This window comes from Chiroxiphia lanceolata, chromosome 7, assembly GCF_009829145.1.
Source record: "Chiroxiphia lanceolata isolate bChiLan1 chromosome 7, bChiLan1.pri, whole genome shotgun sequence".
In the NCBI taxonomy this organism is placed as follows: Eukaryota; Metazoa; Chordata; class Aves; order Passeriformes; family Pipridae; genus Chiroxiphia; species Chiroxiphia lanceolata.
Window position 1 is genome coordinate 28790161 of NC_045643.1, and position 23135 is coordinate 28813295.

The following is a 23135-nucleotide window of genomic DNA, read 5'->3' on the forward strand; positions in this document are numbered from 1 at the left end:
CATCAAATTTTAAGAAAGCTATAAGAAAAAAAAAGGTTCAGAAAAAGGAGCAATAGAACCAGAAAGATGTCTAGTAAACAGAAGGGGAGGTTTGCAGTTTTGGTTTGGGGGGTTTTTTTGTATATGAAAGGGTTTGGGTTTAATTAGTCTAAATTGGGATTTTATTTTCCCCTCTAAAAATAGGTTACAAAGTGGATCAGCACTCTGATACATTCCAAAGTTTAATTTGCTGATAAAACCCCTGAAGTTCAATTTCTGACCTTCTGTGTGTCCTTCCAGAAATTTACTTCTGTGTTGCTCCTCTGACTCCATCACTGATGAGCACAACTACTGCCAGCTCCTCAGGCTGGATATTTTTCCTTGGGGAAACCTGATTTAAAAGTCATGTTTAAATCCAGTGGACAGGGCCTAAGGGTTTGTCTTCCCTACCTTTAGTCATCTAAACCCAAGGTGTATACATGTGGCTGGACATGTCTGTCCCCTGCAGTGACAGAGGAGAAATAGCAACAAAGAGCTTCTTCGCAGAGGGCAATTTCCAGATCACTGAACTTTGGTGAGATAAGTCCCATCCTAACTCATCTCTGAGCATTCGCTGTTGGGTTTTGCCTTCAGCTGGCTGATGACACACTAAGCAACTGTGTGGCTTCATCATTTTGCTGTGCTCATGGAGATGCACCTCGCTGTCACCTCTGAGGCGTTTGGCGTCATGGGGACTCCTTTGTCACCAGTCCTTCCCATCCAGCTCTCTATTCAGCCTCTGACACTCTCCATACCCTGCCTTGTACTCACATTTGTTTCCTCGCCTGTTCTCCTTCTGTAACATTTACATTCCTCTGCTTTGTTTTCTCTTTGCACTGACTGTATTTGCTTCTTATGAATCTCAGTTTTAACTCTGGCTGCAGCTTTCACTAATGCATTCACTGCACGATGCCCCTCTGACAATGTTTTACTGCTTCCATGTCTTAGGGGAGTGAATGGGACAAGGAAAAAAAGCAATTTAAAGTGTAACTGGCTTGTTAGACATGCAAATTCTTGAACAAGAGGTATAATTTAAGTTCACCGTGAAAGCTAGGAGCGTTGGAGCTGTAACTCCACTTCTGACTCTGCCACTACCTCCCTCGGTGACCTTGTGTGATTTATTTAGCCTCTTGGGGCCAGGTTCACCTGAAAATAAAGAATAATGTGTTTCCTTCCCCTGGGAATATATAAGTCTGAACTAATAGATGTATATACAATTCTTGAAGTCCTGTTTATTTAAATGCAAAATGCTTATCTTTTTTTCCTTAAAACATTTACAAAAGGTCGAGAGAATTTTAGGGTTGAAAGATAAACAGTTCAGAAGAACTAGAAAAATTAAAATTACACACGTATGCACTTATCACAAACCTTTAGACAGCCTCTAATTAAGTAATCACTAGTTCTCTGCATTATAGTAGATGTTATCATAAGCTGTTAAATTGTGTAGCAGCTTGTAATACTGTGCACTCTGTTTATACAGGATAAGGACTCTGTGGAAATTATTCAGATTAATGTATCATCTTCTGAAATGTGTGCTTCAATTGTGCCTAGTCGATCAGGATTGAGATGTTCCTATGATCTGCTCTACAGAATCATGACAAGGGAGCACAGTTTCTTCCTGACAGGCCAAGATACAAACTTGGAGATGCCAAGCTGTATATTCAGACACACAAACCCTCTGTCCCTTGCTTTAGCAAGACTTGTTCAAGGTGCACATCCTTGGCAGTTCCTCCCATCAACCAGCCTTCAGTGCAAGAAGGAAGCTCAGAAAAGGGTCTTCTCCCATGGTCTCCAGGACATTATTTTTTCCTTGAGCTTTTATGTTCAGAGAAAAACTACCTTACCAAGCACCTGCAGGTGACCTCTCCTGCACCTGTCTTCCTCTCCCACATCTCCATGTCAGACCCATCTCCTGCCCCCCTGCCTCAACATTTTGTCTCAGTTCTCCTCTAAAAAAAATGTTTGTCTTTTTGCTAGTCTTCCCTCCCGCTCTGATACTCAGCTCCAGAGCCACAGTTAACCTGGTACCCTTTGCTGCAGCCTTGTTTGACACGGAGAGCTCGAGTCCTCAGCTTGGCTGAGCTTTGCTTGGAGCATGGAGGAGAAAGCCTGGAGGCTGAAAGGGTGAAATAAATCTCCAGCAATAGCAATTAAGACCTGGTAAGATCTAAGACATCATTTTACCACACTGGAGTCGTAGGCATTCACAGACACTATCTCAGGGGTTGGGAGTCAGGTGATGCCCCACTGGTATCCAGGGTTACCACAGGCGTCCACTTAAAATGGCTTATGCTGCCTGGAGAAGGCAGAATTGAGGTTGGAGTTGTGTTAATGAGCTTCAGTGCCATCTTCCTCACCAGCCTGCTCCTGAGTGGAGCTCAGCAGAGCCTGAAAGCCCACAGCGTAAGGTGTATTACCTCTACCCCAACACTCTGCAATGCTGCAAGCACTTGGATAGTGAAGTAGTAACAGATGGAAGGAGAAATTAAAAGGCGTTAGCAAGGAAATAAGCTGCTTTCATCTGAGATTTGAGCCAACAGACTAAAACTGTGTGATTCGGTAGGAAAATAGTGAAGTTGAAGAGCAGCCCAGGGAAAAAAAATATCCTTGTATCAGTAATGAAAGTAGTTTAAAATAGGAACCTCACTTTAGGATTAGTAATGAGATTTGCAAACTTTCGCTTTTGTATTATCATTTGTTGTTGAAACATGCCCAGTTGATTTGTCTGGAAATGAGTGAAATTAGTGTAGCAGCTGGTCTTGTCTCAGTGCACTTTTCCTACTACATCCCCATCACACACACTCCGGCGTCCCTGTCAGAGAATGCCACACACACCTCTGGTCATTCACACAGTGCCAGGCGTATGCCAAGGGCTGCGCGAGTCCATCAAACCTGGTGCAAACCTGCCAGCCTCAACCTTCATAATTTATTATCGGGAAGGGGAGGAGGCTCAGGGGCGACCTTGTCGCTCTCCACAAGTACCCGAGAGGAGACTGCAGCCAGGTGCGTGTCGGCTTCTTCTCATGGATAACCAGCGACAGGATAAGAGGACTTAAACCGCGCCAGGGGAGGTTTAGATTGGACATGAGGAGGAATTTCTCCACAGAAAGGGGTGATCAGACATTGGAATGGGCTGCCCGGGGAGGTGTCGGGAGTCTCTGTCCCTGGAAGTGTTTAAGGCAAAACTGGGCGTGTCATTTGGTGCTTGGTGGTGTTCAGTCACAGGCTGGAGTCGACGACCTCAAAAGGTCTTTTCCAACCTTACGATACTGCGATAAACGAAGCAGCCCCCCCCCCCCCGCTTCTGCCTCACGGCGGCCCCGCCTCAGAGCGCCCTCACGGCGCGGCCCCGCCCCTGCCCGCCCCCCGCGCCCGCCATGGCGGGGCCGTGCCGCGCGGGGTCGCTGTGCCGCCGGCGGGGCGCGCGCGGACGTGTCCGTTCCCACAATGCCCGGCGGGAGCGGCCGCCGCCGCCGTGCCCAGGTACGGCTCGCGCCCCCCGCGCCGTGAGGGGCGGGGGCGGCACCGGCACCGCGGGACACGGGGTCAGCACTGCCCGGCCCGGCCCGGCCCGGCTCACGCCGCCGCCTCCCCTCCCGCCTGCCCGCCCACCCGCCGCTGCCGGCCCCAGGCCCGGCTGGCGAGCCTCAGGGCCAGCTGCGTCCGCGCCTCAGCCGCGGGGATCGCGGCGCCGCTGTCACGGAGGGGTTGGTGGTGGTGGCGGCGGGCAGGGCGGGCGCAGGAGGCGCCGGGGGCCGTTCGGGGCTCTTCGCAGGCGCCGCTGGGCAGCGAGAGCCGGGGCGGCGGGGCCGCGCCGCGCTCCGGGCTCGGCAGCAGGTTGTGTTAAAGTTTCGCGGTGCGGACCCGTGTGAGGCACCGACCGCTGAGTCAGCGCTTCTGCGGCGGCGGCAGAGGGTGCAAATGGTCGTGTCGGAGCTGCCACGTAAGTAGGTGGTAGGTGAGAGGGTGAGGTTCTCAAACTTTGGGATGCGGCTTGTTCCGTTCCCTTAGTTTGTCAGGATTGTTTGGACATCAGGAAGAATCACTGAAAGGTTGATTAGACATTGGAATGGGCTGCCCGGGGAGGTGGCGGAGTCACCGTCCCTGGACGTGGCGCCTAGTTTTAGTTGACACGATGGTGTTGGGTCGTAGGTTGGACTCTATGATCTTTTCCAAAATAATTGACTCTCTGATCGTGGTTCTGCTTCTGAGGTCTCTTTCTCCTCTGCTTGATGGGAAGGATTATGTGGGTTAGTAGTTTAGGATTATTTCCTTGTCTGAGCGTACCTGACAATGTCAAAGTGGCTTTATTTGTGGTGGTCTTCTGTAGTGCTTTACTTTGTTACACGGATTTCTGAAGTGTGCTGTAGGGTGGAAGAACTAAGACTCTTGCCTGCATAATGCCGCTGTCACAACCCTCAGAACTGGGGACAAAAGATTGTCTGACACTATTACGTACACTTGAAGCAAGCACAGAAGCTGTATCTTCATTCTTTGTCAAGCAGGAGTGCAGCTTGCACCCAGTTCCCAGTTTTATGTTTTATGGAAGGCTGTCATGAGAGGCAGACATCCTGGCAAGAAATACCATGATTAAGTTGGTACTGAAAGCTGGCAGGTGCAGGAGAGTAGGCTTGCTGTTACAGTAGATCTGCTTACACTTTTTGGGAAGCTAGACTTCTTAAAAAGTGGGAGTATCCTGAGCAAACCGTAGTCACAGGCCACTTTCAAGCGCCTCTAAAAGATATTATGAGATATTGGCAGATAGGTGTAAAATAATTACTGTCAGATCGCAAACAGGATGACCAATTTGTTACAAAAGACTAGAACATGTGCCACTTTCTAGGACTTTTCCAGATGTTGCCTTAGGATTGAGTATGATCATAACACAGAAGTAAACAAGATATAATTGAGTATGTCTTGAGAAAAAAAATGTACAGTGAAACAGGCTCTGGTTTCCATCATCTGAGGTTTCCTGTGCATGGGAGAAAATGAAACCAGACACGTGCTAATTCCTGTCTGTGAACTCAGTGAATGCTGACGTGTGTGAGGAATTGGACAGCTCTTGGCAAGGTGGAGTAACAGAGGAATGGCCATTCAGCTGACTTTTACCTGTCTGTGGCCAGCTTTCTCCGTGTTCCTCTTTTCCATGAGTTCTTCCAGTCCTTGTTTGCAGAGAGGGCTGTGAAGGAGTGTAAGGGGAAATCAATAAAGATGAGGCAGAATTGGATAGTAACTAGGGGAAACATAAGAACAGTGCAAGCATGGAGTGGTGCTTCCATGGTGTACTCTTGCTGTTGGTGATCGTTTTGGGGTCAGAATCGTGCTGAACAAAGGGCAGTGGTTTGGTTTTAATAACCCTGGTAGTTTTTCTGTGGATTTTTCCAGTTGCCTCTTGAATCCATATGACATTGTAGCATTGATGACAGCTCGTGACAAGGCTGGTGATGTTTTGTGAAGAACACCCTGTGGTACCTGTGAGCCAAACACCTGGATTTGGATTTGGTAGTCTTCAGTTCTGTCGTGGAATGAGACAATGAACCTGATCCCTGTTCATTTCCCTGCACCTGTAAGAGATTTATAGACCATTTGTAGTGGAAATTCAGTCTTCTGTCATCTTCAGGTGGTTGAGGCATATAGAATTTTTGAACGAAAACGTATGAAATTTGTAACAATTTGGTGAATTGCTTCATGCAGTTTGGAATAATGTTTAAAAAAGACATTTAAAGGCAGTTCCGGAAGCACTACCATATCCTTAATGTTCATTCTTCAATCTCTACCTATGTAAATCTATATCAAATTTACCACTCGACTCCTTCTGTAAAGCTGTGCTGTTTTGAGAGCTGAGTAAAGCAGCTCTTTCATTGTGAAGATTTAGTAAACTTTTTTCTCATGTTAATACATTTTCAAGTAAGGCTGAATGTTCTGTTACAGTATGTGTATTATACATCTCTTGACATATGTGTGATCTTGCAACCAAAGTGATTTTCTTTTATTGGCATCATTTTTTAGCTAGTTTTCTAATTTTGCTGTTAGGAAGCAGAGGAAAAAGTACATATTTTCACAGGGTGGGTTTTTAAGATGATGGTAACAAAACCTGGCTGACTGGTGTTCTTAAGATCGTTCATCTAAACACAATTTTTACCTTATGTGATTTTGTAGTATATGAGAATATATTAAGGTTTCAGTGGAGGCTTATCTCCTGTTAGAGAGCCTAATTTCTCTAATTGTAAATAGGAGTCTTCCAGAAAGTTTTGTTCTAGATTTATGCAAATATTTATTTACATATAGAATAGACATAAAAATTGAAATAATACCTCTCAAGATGTCTTTATCCTTTGTCTGTTGTCTGTGCATACATGCTGTTGTTAGTGGTATTTATTTTCTTTGTCCTTAGGAGTTATAGGAGCAAAGCAACTATGGTGAGATTGAATATTGAAAATCTTAATGCTCTGGAAATACAGCTGTGGTTGTGTTGTGTTGTGTTATGTTCCCAAAGTGTCCTGATCAGAGGATATTATAGAATAATTAAACATAGAGTATGAGGTGAATGATGGGATCAGTCAAAGGTTGTGTTACCCTGAGTTACTTGTGTACTGTGCAGACAGATAACGTTTTCCCATTTTAAATGGCTGAAGCGATGGGACGTCCTGATCTTCACTTAAAGAACGCAGAAACATTTTTATATCTCTATTATTCTAGTTTTCTTTTTCTCTGAGTACGTTGTGAGTAACCTCCCTTGGGTGTGTTCAGGCATTTCCAATAAGTATGTCCTCACAAAAAGCTGAAGAATGTTGTTAGCCGGTAAATGCATTTATGAACTTTTTCTTTTTGTTCTTATCTCCTCAGATAGCTCAACATGAATTTTAACCGTCGAGATCATTTAAAAAGTGAACAGAACAATATTTTTTCTTCTGAGAGCTGGCTACAGGATTCAGAGTTTCTCCTGCAGTGCAGTCATATTCACTATCTTTTCCTGAAACAGGACATGGAGCTTTGTTTCTTTCTTCACGTTAGGTGCTAACAAAGTTATTTGTTTCATCAGAGGAAATGCAGATCCATGAAATTACATTTTGTGCAAGTAAGTTAATGAGGGGGTATTTAAACTTGGCTATCACATCGTTGTTCTTTTGTGTATATTGATATAGCTCCCAGAAGTCCCAGTTAGGATTGAGTTCCAAGTGGTAGAGATGGTTATTGTCAGAGAACCATTACAGTTTAAAGCTCCTCTGCAATTTTGTCATGCTCTTGAGCTGCTGCCTTGGTTATATGGGGAGCAGCATAGCTAAGAAAATGGATCTGTGTGCATTCCAGGTGAATTGTCCTTCTGGGAGTATGTGCATGAACTCAAGAGATAGTGAAAAGTTTCTAGAACTGCAAGTTTAGCTTCTTACCTGCTTTATACCCAGCAGGCTGATCTAGAGCAAGTCCTGAAGTTGTAGTTGTTTTTTGTTTTTGTGTCCAGATGATCAAAGCACTTGGTACAGGAGGGAATTCTCTTGTGAAGTGCTGAAATAACAAGTGCACCTGATAAAAGCCCAGAGGTATTCAGCAGACAACAGACAACAGCGGCTTCCACTGATTTTATGACTTTGGGGAAAGTCTGATATGCTGTTCAAGTAAAATAAGAGGGTATTAATTTGGAATTTATTCAGCTAATGTGATGCATCTCAAAGGAGGTTGAAGTTGATGAAGCTGAGGAAGCTGAATTTCTTAAACTGAAAATGACAACACATTTTCAGTGCTTTCATTATTATATGCCTCTTTCTCTCTGAAGAGTAAATAACCTTGAAAAACCTGAATATTGTTGATTATTCATTAAGTGTCCTACTTAACCTTTGGGTAGTGGAAAATAGAGCTGGTGAGAGTTCAGGGAAAAAATAGCTGTTTCCTCTCTTTTATGAAGAGGGAGTGTTATTTGGGGAAAATATGGATTCCTGACTTTTGAGAATACAGTCCTTCAGTCACTGAGGCTTGTAAAGCACCCTTAACGTCATAGTTTGAAAGGTGCTGTAAACATGTCAGTATTGCACACAAAAGCATATTTCAGCTGTATTCAGAAATCTGTTTCCTTTTACAGTTTGTGACTGTATGGATCTTGGGTACCATCATCTGAGGGAGGCAAAAATATTTTTTCATAGTCTCTGAAGTGATAGGTGCAGTACATGGTAGGAGTCTGCAGAGCAGTGTTAAGAGCTGAGGAAGTGTTTGCTTTTGGCTTCATATAAATTCTAGCAGTTCGCCCACTTGTGTACTGATACTTAGCAGATAAATAATCCTTCCTTTAATGCTTGTCATGCTGAACTTTTGAATGTTTTGATTTAATATAAGGTTTGAAGAACTGTTTTGTGGTTCATGTAGACTAATAGGTCCTGTTCAGTTAGGACTCAATCTAAGTTATAGTTGAAAATCCTCACTATGCCCTGTTTGAAGCCTGAACCCAGTACACAGCTTGAGAAGTTTGATTAATCCCAGTTGACTCTGTTGTTTCTGCTTTTACCTTAATTCTGATTGCTCCTGATCTGTGTTTTGTTGTAGGTTGTCGTTAACTCTGTTGGCAATGTCTATGATCTTGTCTGCCTCTGTGGTCCGTGTGAGGGATGGGCTCCCACTGTCTGCATCCACTGATTATGAGCAGAGCACGGGAATGCAAGAATGTAGAAAATATTTTAAAATGCTCGCAAAGAAACTTTCTCAGCTTCCTGATAGGTGTACTCTGAAAACTGGACAGTATAACATAAAGTAAGGCTTCTCTTTTGTGTATTTGCAACATCCTGTGTTGTGTCTGTCAGTTAAAAAATGAACAGTTCACCTTGGAAATGCTTAATCAAATTCAGATTAATTATTGGCAGTATTAATGTATCAGAAATTTAAAATTGATAAATTTAAATTTGAGAAACCTACTCAAACGTTGGTGGAAGTTCTTTTGCAAGGTCATGTAGTGATAGGACAAGGGAGAGTGGCTTTAAACTGAAAGAGGGCAGGTTTGGATTAGATATTGGGGGAATTTCTTTATTGCAAGGATGGTGAGGCACTGGCACAGGTTGCCCTGAGAAGCTGTGGATGCTCCATCCCTAGATGTGTTCAAGGCCAGGCTGGATGGGGCTTTAAGCAACCTGGTCTAGTGGAATTTGGAACTGAATCTTTTAAGATCCCTTCCAAACAAACCATTCTATGAGTCTAGTTTGAAATAGACAGTATTTTTATAACTACTGAAGTCTGCCTAGTATAAATATTTCTTTTAATTTCAAGGTTGATTCTTACATGAAAATGACCAGACTTTTCATAGTCATGCTACTTCAACTAGTACTCATTTCTTTTCTTTTTTCAGTCTATGACTTTTAAAAGGTGCCCAAATACTTTCATAACCAGTAGTTCTGTAATATCTCGTTAGGATGTTTACATTAGACCCTTTTGTTGTACCTTTAGGCTTTCTGTTGGATTCAGAGAAACATGTGCTAAAACCCAAACATAATAATTATTTCACAGTGTGAAACTTGGATTATGATGAAATAATTCTTTGAATCTGTTGTTTACTCAGAATTTTGCTTTGTATGTGATCCTTCTCCTTAGTGTTGGTAACAGGGTGCACCTGTGTGTAGTTGGTAGTTCACTTGCACTTTAGTTGAGCTAAATTCTGATTCTGATTAGATCTACTACTTTTAATCAAGTGAGTAATTTCATCCTAAGCCCTAGTAACCATGTGAAAGTTACAGTGGTGGAAAGTATACCACCTGAATGATCCTAGACGGTGCTCATCCCTCTCCTTCTCCCATTGGGATATGTGAGTTTCCAGCATTTCTTGGGATTAGGCCCAGGATGGACTAAATTGTTCCAGTCAATTTTTTTTTTAAAGACCTCAGCTGTAGTTGGCTTGTGAACTGATTAGCTTAAAAGAAGCTTCTAAGAATGAGATATAAGGCTTAGTCAGGATAGTTTTTATTGTTTTTGTCTTTGATTACTTTTAATAGTGTAAGTTATACATCAAGACCTAGAAGAAATTTGAATGTGTCATGAAAACCTGAACTCTAATGAATTGCCTAAATGCAGCAGGGAATATGTATATTGAAAACTGAGATGGGTGAAAAGCTATTACAAGATGAACTTGCTGTGTTTCTGCATCCCAAAAGCTTTGTTGTTTTCTGTTTCATGGATGTGTGTATATATGTATGCACACACATATATATGTGTAATACAGCTTGTCATATGATTGTACAATGTGGTGTCAAAGTAAAACATAGCCTAAAAGTAAATTGTTTTTCTTCCAGAATAGTGTTGGAGCTTTCAGTAAACATTAATTTCTTTGCTACCCTAGATAAAGTTTTGTTTTTCTGATTGTAGAATATGAGATCAGACCAGAGAAGCAGCTAATTCACTGGATTTGAAATATTTTTTATCAATTCTAGCTTTATAAGTTCCCTGGGAGTAAGCTATATGATGTTGTGCACTGAAAATTATCCCAGTGTCCTGGCTTTCTGCTTCCTGGATGAGCTTCAGAAAGAGTTCATCACTACCTACAATATGATGAAGACAAATACTGCAATCAGACCATACTGTTTTATAGAGTTTGGTAAGGATCTGACTTTTTTTTTCCCCTTTATTCTCACACTGAGACAAATGAGTATTTAAATAGATGTGCAACTTAATGCACATAAAACAAAAATGTCCAAGGCAGTTTATAGCTGTATTTTAGGCAGATTTAGAATCTGAATTAACTCCTGTTAGAATCAACCAAGAAATACTTCTGTATTTAAAAAAGCATTAAATTAGGCTTACTAGAGTTTTATCGAAACTTTTTTGTAATCTTTCTGTTCATTCCAGTAATTTTTGATTTGAGCCTTGTGTGACCAACTCTGGAGTTTATCTTCTCCTAGTTAATAATACTAGGAGTTGTTTGACTTCATACCTGTGGAAATACTTAACCTGTGAAGCCATGGAGCTTACTCTTAGCTGTGCTGTAACTTTTGTTCAGTACATGAAAGGGAGACATTTTTATTTATCTTAGGATGTAGTGAAGCATTTAATCTTCTGTCCTGAAAACTCCAAATGCAGCTCATCTCATACATACCAGATAACAGTTGTTACAAATTCCATTAATTTATATTGCTTTAATGCTATATATTAGGCAGTTATTTTAGATATTTTTATAAAACACATTAGAGCAAAAAGAACAGCAGTTTGAGAAATACAGGGGCAGATATTCCAGTTGGTTAATTCCTGTCTATAATTCAGTCAGTCAGTTATTAACAGTTTCTGTATAACATTATTGTCTTCTTGTGAAAATTTCTATGACCCCAACACCTTTGTTCTACTAGTTGTTAAGTTAGAATTTGTCTGTTACAGCTTAAATATGTATTTATTTTCTTCTGAATATTTTGCAAGCACGTTTCATACTCAAGTACATTCTCACTTGAATGCAGGAGTTAATTTTTTCGTAATGATATTTACTAAACTAACAGAAAAGCTGGAATAAATGCAGTAAACCCATTGTATTAGAAATGCATTCAGTCTCATGCAGTGAAAAGTCATTAGTTTATTCATAGTTATTAAGTAATTAGATTTCTAGAGCTTAGATTTTTTTTAGCTGCAGAATTAAATAACTCTTGATGTATTAGGCACAAAACAGAAATAGTGTTAAAAATTCAAGACAAATGCAAATATTTCAAAGAATATGTTTCAATTTGTGAAGTTTGTAGCTGCATGATCTTGGATTATTTAACTAACAAAAGTCCATAAAAATATACCTTTTTATTTTAAATTTTACACAGATAATTTCATTCAGAGGACCAAACAGAGATACAACAACACACGTTCTTTGTCAACAAAGATGAATCTTGCTGACATGCAGACAGAGATCAAACTGAGACCACCCTACCAAATTTCCGTGTCAGAACTTGGCTCAGCGAATGGCTTTGCACATGTATCTGTGGGGGAGTATAAGGGTACTGGTAAGATATCTGCAGGTAAGTTCCAGGCTTCTGGTTTTGTATCTTTAAATGAGACAGAGTAGTAGAATTCATTTTTCATTTTTTTTTTCTTTAAAAAAAAGCTTTTTCATGGCTCTAAAGCATAAAGCTGCCATGACCTTATGTGCATTTTAGCTTAGATGTCTGTTTTGTCCCCTGCTCAAAGTGCACGTCTTCCCAAGGAGAGGGAGAAATGGATCTGTTCAATGCACTGCTATATTGAAGGGAAAAAAATACTGCAAATGAAGATGGGCACTTAACAAGAAGATGATCTTACTTTTTCTGACCTTTCAAGATTTCTGAAAATTTTTATTATTTCTTCCCAGTAAGACTTAGTGATGACATAAGCTGAGAGCACAGTGTCAGGAGTTAGAGGAGCTGGAGGGAGGAGCATCACTTTAGGAAGCACCTGCCATGGTGAAAATCCAGAGAGTTGTGCTGGCTAAAAGATGCACTTGCTAAAATGAGTGCCTTGTGTACAGTGTTAAGAATTGCAATTTTATATAAAATTGACACATTCATTTAAGTAGTCGTTAATTTTTTAAAACTTTAATTTGCTTCATGTTGGAGGTAAATATGGAATTGTGTGGTTGACCTGGGTTAAAGGTTTGTGCTGTTAAGAGAGTTTGAGGCCCACCTTCATATGTTTCTCAGCAGGACAGAAACTTAAAACTTGCCAAATCCTTGCACTAATATGTGAACTCCACATGTGAACCTGACATCATCTGATTTCAGTCTTCCAAGTTTAGTGAAGCAAAATCATAAATAGAGTGGAAGGAAGTGTTGATTTTAATTAGTTAATATCTTTCCCTTTTTTTTCCCCCCAAAGTCCCTCTGTGAGTTATCCTGGGCAGGCATATTCTGCCTCACACTTTACAGTGTCAGGCTGCAATCATAAATCCTAGGATTGCAATCATAAATCTAAATACTTCCTACAGTTTTGTAATAAAAGAGATTAGCTTAATTTTGTGCAGTTTATATATATGTATGTGTTAATAGGATCTCTTTGCCAGTGCACTATCCTTATTACGTACTTACTCGTAAGGATTACTCGAGAAGATTGAACACTGCTTTCTACTGAAGTGAAAACCAAACAAAATCACTGGGGCACTCTGGGGCCCCGATTCTGAGAATTCCAGGTGCTGTGAGACAATGTAGAAGTAGTTTACAATCTCTGTATTTGCAATTTAACAGTATTAGAGTTAGATTCTGGAAAAGGAATAAAGAAAAAGTGTAAAGGTGTTTGAAGTGTATAAAAGAGTGAAATCTTCTAAGCAGTACTGTGCAGACCTTTAATCATCTCCTGCTTATACGTGTGGGTTGTTTTTAAAGGTATAATGCTGTGATACCATCCTTCTACCACTTATTGTTGTTTACTCTTACTGTTCTGGTGTAATCCTGCCCTGTGGATTATGGTGGCAGAAGTGGCAACTGGTTGTCCAGATTCGAACTTCCTGCAATTGGGAGAAGAAAAAGCAATAAACATGAGAGAACTTGACCTATGTCAGAATTGGATTTTTTTTTAAAGTTGTGCATGTAGTGGGAGATGAGTTTTTTAATCACTTTTTTGAGTAAAAGTGCTGGAAGATCATATGGGCCTAAGTTTAAATGCATAGGGACCATTTCACTTTTTACTATAAAGGAAGATTCAACAGTAATTGGCAGATGACCTTCTAAATTTTTTCGCCTACCTCTCCCAAACTTCTTACAGAAGCATTTCTGTTGTCCTCTCTTCTTTCCATATTTCTTCTGTTTCTCTTTGAGTTACTTTAAACTTTCTTCTTCCTGTGAATTCCATAGATCTCTGTTCAGTTTTCCACTTCCTTCCTTCAGTTGCTGTAGAAACTCACCATCAAAGAGCTGTACCTTATGAGAGGTTTGCACTTTGCTCCTTCTTCAGCTCCTCACATTTCAGATGGCATTGGATAACAGTGTCTATTTTAGCGAGTCTGCTAATAGTTTTGTAATCCTTTACATTCATCACTTCCCTCTACCCTTGAAAAGAACTTTCTCTGGATTTTTGCTGCCCACTCAGTTGGCTAGACTTCAAAGTTTCTCCTTTGCTCTAAGGACAAATTCTCACGAAAAGATATGGTTTGCCTAGTGTAATTTCCTGAATATGCTGTCCTGTTAAAAAGTAGGACTTGCTATAAGTGCATCAAGTATTTTAAATGAGGCTGGAGAGCATGCAGAGGTGGGGAGTTGGGTGGAGGCTGACCTTGTTTTGTTATGCAGCAGGGCAGAGTTGGATGCATTAGTTTTGGCCGTGCTGGGGGAGCGCTGACTGTTACTTGGACTGTAATTGCTCCTGTAGCCACAGTGTAGTGCCCAGGCCTCCTGTGTTGGGAAAGTAATTGAAAATAGCAGTGCTTTTCCTTCAGAGAAAGTTGTGCTGTGTAGTGAGAAATAGGGGTAATTATGGATGTGTGAAGCATAAAGTGCTTAGATTATAGATGGAATTCTACTTCAGAGGTGAATGTAGGTATTGGCAGGCATTAGAAATAGGGTGACAGCATGCTGATGTTTTAGGTTAGGATAAATTTATTATTTGAGCTTTTTTTCAATGAAGGAGCAGTTGTCAAATTGACATTATTTTTTGCCTGATTGTGTGCTCCAAGTTTTTGGGGTTTTTGACATTTTAGTTTTAAATAAACATCCTTACAAGTAGCGCAGTTTCTCATATTGTATCAGTTTTCTGAATTTTTATTTCAATGTCAGCATTAAATTCAAAATTTGTGCTTTATTTCAATTGAGGATTTTTGATATGATACTTATCATATTTCTAAGATTGATTGATGTACCAACTAAAATTCAGCTGGCCTTTACCCTGCGTTCTCTGACATCCCTTTTTCATTCTTTTGGTTTTGCCTTCATCTTTTAGTGTATAAATGACTCTTGTTGCTTTGATTGTAGCACTAAAATCCGTTAAGCCCTGGAGAGTGAATTGACATCAGTAGTGGTATGCAATGTCCTTCAAGTTTTTTGGATTTGCTTTTGTATTTTAATAAGAGAGAAAAATTAGTACTATGTGACCCCTCACAGACCATCTTGATTTAGTTGATGAGACTCTACTTTCCCCCCATGGTTCTCAAAGAGGTGTTTTAAATGCTGTTTTAACACACAATGATTTTAAGTTACGCGGGACAAGGGGAAAATGAGATGGTCTGGAGAACTGTGAGTGGAGAGCAGTGAACTAATTTTATCCATCAGTTAGTGAAATGGAATTAGTTTTGGCTAGAAACAGTCACATACACCCTCAGTTTTTTGCCACTCTCTGGATGAGATGGCTTAAAAAAGCCAAAACAAAACAACCAGTTAGGAGTCATTGAAAAAGAGTGGTTTGGTATGCAAATAGCATATCTAACCCTAACTGAGTGATTACTGGGAGTAATGTGCCCTACAGTTAGAAAAGCAATGAGCTCTCAAAGTTAAACATGGGTTATGCTTTTGTTTAAAAAAACTCCAACTGATTACACTATTAAATTCAGCACAAATGAATTAACTGAACTCATCCTGTGTTTTATTTTTGTGTTATCGTACACTCATAATTAGACAGCCCTGCCTGCTTATCAGTGTGAAATAGCTTTTGTTGTTTTTTTCTTTAGGTTCTGTAACTTCAAAAACTGTTTGAAAAACCTTTTTCCTGAGTCTGTGCAATGCTAAACAACTGGGATTGACACCCCTCTCTCTATTAATGTTACAGTTCATTAACCTCATTGTTCACATCTTTACACTTGGTTGATTTGAACAGAATGATTTGAGTACGGCTCAGTAGTCACATTGTTTTCCCAGTGTCGCCCAGACTGTTAAGAGTTTTGCATTGTTTTTTCACATTTGCTTTCTGTTATTAATTATGAAAAAGGGAAAGGGACAGTAATGAGGAACATACACAACTGTTACATACTTGTGACCTTAGATAAGCCTGAAGGAGTGGTTGTGCTTGGAAAGAAAGGCTGTTTTAATTTTAATGTGGTTTATAAGAGACTTCTAAGCACTATCTGGAAGGTCTGTATAAGGTCGTAATATAGATACTGGTTTAGTTTCAGAGCTGTCTTTTTATGTCTTTGGTGGCACTCAGTTGGCCGTATTTTTTAAGGAGGGGGACTGTGATAGCTTTGCCTCAAAGTGTTCTGTTCAGCAAACAAGCTAAATCAGTCTCAATATCTCACTAATGTATTTGTGTTAAAGAATGTTAAAGAGTGCAGGCTGCGAGAGAAGCTCTTAAGTACGTGACTTATTAGCTGGTTACTAATTGTGGACGGATTTCACTAGCAAGTGCATCTTTTACTGTTGATTTCCTGGCGTGTTTGAGCAGCTGTCAGTGCCATACTTAATAAATGGAATGCATTGAAATAAAGACTAAATATAACACGACAATTATATATGTGAACTAAAGGAAAGTTTACTTTTTGTTAAACCTTGTGCTGAAATATTTAAAGTGTTTCTTCTTCTTTTTAGAAAAAAAATTGACATTTTGTGGTTTGCATTGAGCTAGATCTCTTTTGTGGATCTCTTGAGCTAGAAGCCACAGAAAAATGAGATCACTCTTCTACTGAATTTCTAAAGGCGTTGCTTTGACCTTCATTATCTTTTTTTGATCTTCTGTATTGCAGCTCCTCATCAGCGTCTGGAACCTGTGACTCTGCCAGGGATTGTCTCATTTGTGCTTAGTCTGTTATGTGGAGCTTTGAATTTAATTCGTGGCTTTCATGCCATTGAAAGCCTTCTCCAGGTATTGTACATTTTGTGAGCTTAAAAGTTATGCACCATAGCAATCATAATTATCACCTTAGAAGATGCTATGTGAACTAAGTCTTGCCAGTTTTATTTTCAGAAATACTATTTGTGAGGTCAGGCCTCTGTTCATGAAACCTGTATTGTTTGTGACCAGAGCATCCTTTTTGAGTGTGATGCCTCATTCATTGAGGCTGTGAGTTTCAACAGCAGTAGAAAGTGGGTGGCCAACTCCTTCCCTGGTACCTTGGTAGCAGTGAGTATGTGAACATAATGTTCTGTTTTCTAAATTTATGCCAGGGTATGAGGCGTTTAATTTCTATAGATGCTATTTAAAAGCGTTTCAGTGAAATGATGAACAGCTTTGAAAATCTGGCTGATTTTGAAGTCCACAGAGCATGCATCTTTAAACAGGTTTTGTAAAAATTTTTTTGTAAACTTTTTTTTTTTGTTTTGTTTGTATTTAATAAACCTTCTTAATGGCAGGATGCTTATTTCTCTTTGTATGCTGAAAGGATCACAGGGAAAACTTTCAAGTGATTTCTTCTAAACTCCCCTCACCTCCTTAAACAACAACATCCCCCTCACCAAACAACCTCCCCTAAAAACATTTTTTTCTGTAAACTCTCTGCTCTGACCTTCCCTGTAGCCTTTCAGTTTCTCTCTATTCCATTTCTGTTGCTGTTTGTATTCTCATTGCTACGATGTCACTAATAGTGGGTTACGATTTTAAGCAATTCAGGTGAAATATGCTGGTAGTGCTTGCAGGCATGCACACAAAGTTCATGTGTGTTACCACAACAAAAAGGACTTCCTTGCTATTTAATGGATCTGTTGTGGTGGTAGACATAGAAACTAAAAACCCCATGGAATTTTTCTGAAAGAAAATGGTAATCTAGGTTGGCTGATAGATAATCCTTTTTTTCAAACATATACCTTTATAGACTTTATAGAATCATAGAGTCATTTAGCTTGGAAAAGAGCTGAGTCCAGCCATTAACCCAGCACCGCCAAGTTACCATGTCCCAGAGTGCCACATCTACACAACTTTTAAATTCCTCCAGGAGTGGTGATTCAACCACTTCCCTGGGCAGCCTGTTCCAGTGCTTGACAGCCCTTTCAGTGAAGAAGTTTTTCAAATATCTAAACCTCCCCTGGTGCAACTTGAGGCCATTTCCTCTCATCCTGTCCCTTATTACCTGAGAGAAGAGACTGACACCTTGCTACAGCCTTGGGTCAGGTAGTTGCAGAGAGTGCTAAGTTCTCTCCTGAGCCTCCTTTTCTCTCAGCTAAAAAACTCCCAGTTTCATCAGCTGCTCCTCATAAATCTTGGTCTCTAAGCCTTTCACCAGCCAGCTGCAATATTTTCTGATAATTAATGGATTTTTTTAGGGAAGTAAGGTGGAGAAGATGACCTGTATTCCACTTGTCTTATATAGCTATTGGTCTGTGTAAAGGTTTAATAAGCAGTAAGGTTTGAGATCTCAGCATTTCCTGAAGACTAACGGATAGACGAATAAGGTTAAAGAAAATGTTCCATGCTAGGCCCTTCTTTTTGAGTTGTTTTTGGTTTGTTTTCTTAAAGAAAGACCAAGAATGAAATAGTGAACAAATATCTCTACTAATTAGATTTTTTTGTGTTGTGTACAATTCTCTCAGTTTATAAATAGGAATGAATTCAAAGTATGCTGTAGTACAAATAGCACTGAACAGATTTCTACCACTTACTGTGATGTTTCTAAACTTATTTTGTTACTTTCCACAGCTGATTTTTTTTTAAAGGAATGCCAATGTTAGATTAACCTATGTAAGTGATGCCAGGGCAGGCAGTTAATTTTATTCTATATGCTATTGCATCTGGAGGTAATAGATGGCAGTACAGATGGAAGATAATTTTCATTTCTGACAAATGAGGCACACTAAAAATCCATTAAAATTTCTCTTAATTTACTTTATTATGAAGAAAGCCACAGAGTTTAGGGAGAAATAATCCAAAGCATGATTAATTGAATGTGTTCTGAAAAGTCATTCAAAAGCATCTCTCTGAATTACTGTTTCATTTATAATCAGTTTTTTTGTTTGGGTGTTAGTGAAACTGCTGCCGTCTGTAGCTGTACCCCAGCAAATACGCAGTGACACTGAGGCCAAGACTTACACATGGTGTAAAGTTACTGCATTTTGTAGGTGATTTTTACGTGCAGATATACAAAGTTTTTCCTAGTCAGCACTGGAGATGGAAATGCTCCACATTGAACATACGCTGAGCAGGCACAAGTTGTATTTGTGAATGGACCACCTTCTTCTCAAAATGATACTCACTCTCAGGGAACAACATTTGCTTGGGTACCCTTTGTTTTCCTGGGAAAGTTTTTGATTGTTGCAGATGTTTGTTGGAAATGCAGTTGGAATAGTCACTGAGCATGTAAATTTATTCTGCTCAGCTCTATAGAAACTATAACAACCCTTTTGAATAAGTTAGAAGGGTTTGTTTGGTTTTTTAAACGGATAGTAGAAAGATCTGTCACTTCGAGTAAATTTTTCCATCTTTTCCTTGAAGAAAACTTAATTTTCCAATAGTCTCTCCGATAAATTCCTGTGCTGCCGTTTGCTGTCACTGCCGTGAGCTGCCCGCATTATTCTCTGTGTAGAGTTTTACCCCACCCTAGTGGCCGCTTTGGGTTTTTTTCCTTTTACCTCGTTTCCATTTTGGGAGGCTGGAGGAAGGCACAATTCTACAAAGTTGATATCAAAGCTAGTTACCAGTGTTTAGACTTGAATTTTCAAAGGCATCTGGAGAAGGTAAGTATCCAGTTTTAGACCTGGACTTCATTTAAGACTTTTGAAAATCTCAGCATTAGTTGTCTGCTGTGAGTCAATGTTTTGGTCAGACTCCAGATCATGGTGTTTTTTTCCCAGACATAAAAGCAAGCACTGATTTGTCCTAACTCTTGGTTTCGTGTAGGGTAGGAATTATTATAAATCAATGTGTGAACCTATTTTAACATACAATAATTAATAACTTTCATACTGTAAATATCAGGTATTTAACTGAAACATTGTAAAATATGGCTTTTTGTTTTATTCTTACAGAATGAAGGTGAAGATTTCAGCTATGTTATTGCATTTTTTCTTGGAACAGCAGCCTGTTTGTACCAGGTGTGTTTTTTTGTTTGCATAATTCACTAGAGTTTAGAAACATTACCCAGTCATGCATAAATTGTCATCATGTTTTCTTAAATGTCACAGATCCTTCAATAGGGCAATTATGAAAATAATTCCTGCGCTATTTTATTTCATTAATCATAAATTATCATACAGTAGATTGATACAAAATTGCTTCTGTTTGCTGGTATTTTTCTCCAGTTAGATAATTAAGGCATTTACTTTTGACTTTGGAGCTTACAATTTAGCTCTAAAGTCAGGAGCAGTGGGGGTTATATTATTCCTTGCAGTAGTGGTTTCATAGTTCAAGTAAACTTAACCATCTGAAAAATACCTTACTACTTCTTCCCTTTGGGAAGATTGGAAGTAAATACAGTAATACCAAGGCACTACACCCCGGGATTTTCCTCACTTCGTACATTAATATGCATCACCTTCCTTTTCAGAGCTTTTGACCACTTTTCACTATATTTTCTTTTTCCTGTCTGATACTTCCCCTTGCTTTTCATTTCTGTAGGTTTTCCATTTCTGCATCTGAATTTGACTTTCCTGTAATTTATATCAAGGCATTCTGGTGCCTGTTGGCATCTGTCATTCAGTGACACTGCTATTACATTAACCTATGTCTATAATGTCTGTCATGCTCAGTTGCTGTTATTATGATGACTTTTATTCTCTTGTGGACTATGCAATTTCTACTTGTTTCTGTGTGCCAATGTTTAGTACAGTGTCTGGCAGCCAAATAAAATAATGTCTCAGGATTTTCCTTTTATATCAGCCTCTATATCAGTCAGCCTTTTGTCCAGGTTACCTGTAATCTCCATTCTCCACAACTCGTCTCTACCAAAATGTCACAGTACAACTTGTGTTCCTCACCACTTGTTGACTTTCTATCAACATCTGCCTTAAAGAATTCAAATTGGTCTTAGTTTTACATTAGGTAAAGTCCCATATTTACATGGGACTTACATGGAATATGATGTTTTAGGCTCACTCATGTAAGATGAAACCTGAGGCAAGAGACTTGAACAGATTTCTAGCTGCAGTAGGAGGAAGGCAGAGCAGGGAACTGAGGGCAGTCTTGACACTGTGTCACACCACAGCATGCAGAAACGGACCCTTAAAATGTGGTAGGATTGTGTTTCTCTCCAAATGTGATCCATGTTGCAGCAGCTGAAGCAGGGCAGTGGGTGTTTGTGGACCTCTGCATCTACCAGTTAATCCTTGGCATTACCCCTGGCACAGCACTGGGAGGTGTCTGGGGGATTGCCTTGTGCTGAGTATTCATTCCCAGCTGCAGGGGCCTGGTATTTTCCCTGTCTTTCCCACTGCTTTGCCTGAAGAAGACTGAAGTGGCTCTTGTTCCTTCTCCACTGTTGGGGTGGAACTGAGAGTGTATTTTGACCGGAGATTGCCAGAAACATCCACTTTGTTTTGTCATTGTAGGTTGTAATCCATTATTATGGGACAATTGTTCTCAGAAGGGGTTTAGTGGGAGCAAAATGTAACCTTGTATTGATGTCAGGTACTTTTCACCCTTCCATGACTGCTGAATTGATACTGTTCTTACATGTTTGATTTAGGTTTTCCTTGTTTTCGTCTGTAATTCCTCAGTGACCACATAGTGTTTCCTCAGTGGAAGTTACTTGCCATGGGGTAATCTGATTTTTTTTTATTTCCTGACAGTGTTACCTGTTTGTATACTACACGGGCTGGAGGAATGCCAAATCCTTCCTGACCTTTGGGCTGATTTGCCTGTGTAACATGTATCTGTACGAACTGCGCAACCTGTGGCAGCTCTTCTTTCATGTGACTGTGGGAGCATTTTCTACCTTACAAATCCGACTGCGACAACCACAGGGCAAGTCCCCTGATTACAATGTCTGACAAGTCCTGGAACATTTAGAGGAAGTCTTGTTCCAGTAGTTTTTCACTCTCAGGAATGTAAAACTGTTCTCCAAAAGAAGAAGCTGTTTGGATGTTTGTTTTTGGGTTTTGTTTTTTTTTTTTTAAATAAATCAGTGTAAGATGCCTGTGGACATTTTTCACTTGATGGTTGAACTTTTTTTTAATTATTTTTTTATTTTCTTGAAAAGGGCACAAAAGAGTATGGGACTAGAGGAGGAAAGTGGAGCATATCGTGGAGTGAAATGTGTGTAGGGACACCAATTTTGAGGAATTTGACTGGTGGCCTAAAAAAGCTTCATTCAAAAGTATGTTAATGGAGGAATGTGTAGAGTATGTGTTCTGCATATCATGCAAGCTTTTCACTTCCAAAATCAGTTTTGCCTTTGTGAGGCAGTAGGGAATAGGCTAAATAAGTAATAATAATAATGCTATTGCATATTAGCAAACTAGATGTGGAATATGTAAGATACCAGATTTTGGAATGTTTTGTTTCATGTTGACATATATATGAATGTTTTCTTAATTAAAATGTAACCTGGAAACTCAGTTTCTGGGGATCAGCTTCACCCATGGCCCTCTGTCTAGTGCTGTAAGTTCTTTAATGTTTTTTCATTTATCTTATTTTCTTTTAATTATCATTTGAAAGTGATCTATGTTGACAGTTCCTTTTTAGTAATTATTCAAAAAGTTCTACCACTTAACCCAGGAGTTTTGTGCACTTGTGTTTGGACTCTGGAAGGGTTGAAAGAAAACTGATTGGTGAGTAAATTGAGTAACTTGTACTTGCTGGACTATTGTTCTTCTTTTTATATATTCTTCATTCCTTTCAGATATGGATAAATAATTAGCTGAAACCTGAGATAAAAACTGGTGACAGGAAAATAATAAATCAGTCTGTTTAGCTTAAACAAGAAAAGACCAAGGATTGTGTTTATTCTTCTGGCTTTATGGATTGGATGTTTTTGTGCTGGGATAAAACTTCCTTGATCTAGACTTGTGTTTCAGAGAACTGTTTTATGCTTCTGAAGTTGGTGAATCAACTAGCAAACTCCAAACACTTAAAAACAAAAAAGCAGCCCTATAGGACCACCAGCAGTCACACTGGGGTTTTATTTTACAATTGTATGACAGTTATTTATGATGTTTATTAATGTACAAATAAATAGTTGTAGATTTTTATATACAGGTTGTAATCAAGCTTTAATGGCAGGGAGGTTGCCATGCTGGATTTGGGAATTGGCAGAGTTTTGCTATGCTATGGAATGTTGGTCCAGGCAAATTTTCTTTGGCATTTTATTTAGTGTCAGATGATATGACCAAGCAGAAAGGAACTAGATATTTTCTTTTCAA

The 23135-nt window shown here is 39.6% G+C and overlaps 1 protein-coding gene across 7 annotated transcripts; it reads left to right on the forward strand.

Annotated features, from left to right (window-relative positions):
- The first annotated feature begins 3428 nt into the window (after positions 1 to 3428).
- On the forward strand, positions 3429 to 22701 carry SEC22A (SEC22 homolog A, vesicle trafficking protein). Of its 7 annotated transcripts, none has more exons than XM_032692623.1 (9): positions 3644 to 3961; positions 5404 to 6561; positions 6865 to 7096; positions 8554 to 8757; positions 10422 to 10585; positions 11784 to 11978; positions 16595 to 16713; positions 19806 to 19871; positions 21564 to 22701. In XM_032692623.1, exons 4-9 carry the CDS (start codon positions 8576 to 8578, stop codon positions 21762 to 21764), a joined length of 927 nt encoding a protein of 308 aa, XP_032548514.1. In that variant the 5' UTR covers positions 3644 to 3961; positions 5404 to 6561; positions 6865 to 7096; positions 8554 to 8575; the 3' UTR covers positions 21765 to 22701. The 7 variants fall into 7 exon arrangements, with proteins under 7 accessions (XP_032548517.1, XP_032548514.1, XP_032548518.1 ...); XM_032692627.1 differs by having other exon boundaries at positions 6413 to 6561; XM_032692628.1 differs by lacking the exon at positions 3644 to 3961 and adding an exon at positions 7481 to 7559 and having other exon boundaries at positions 4132 to 6561.
- Positions 22702 to 23135: the final 434 nt, after the last annotated feature.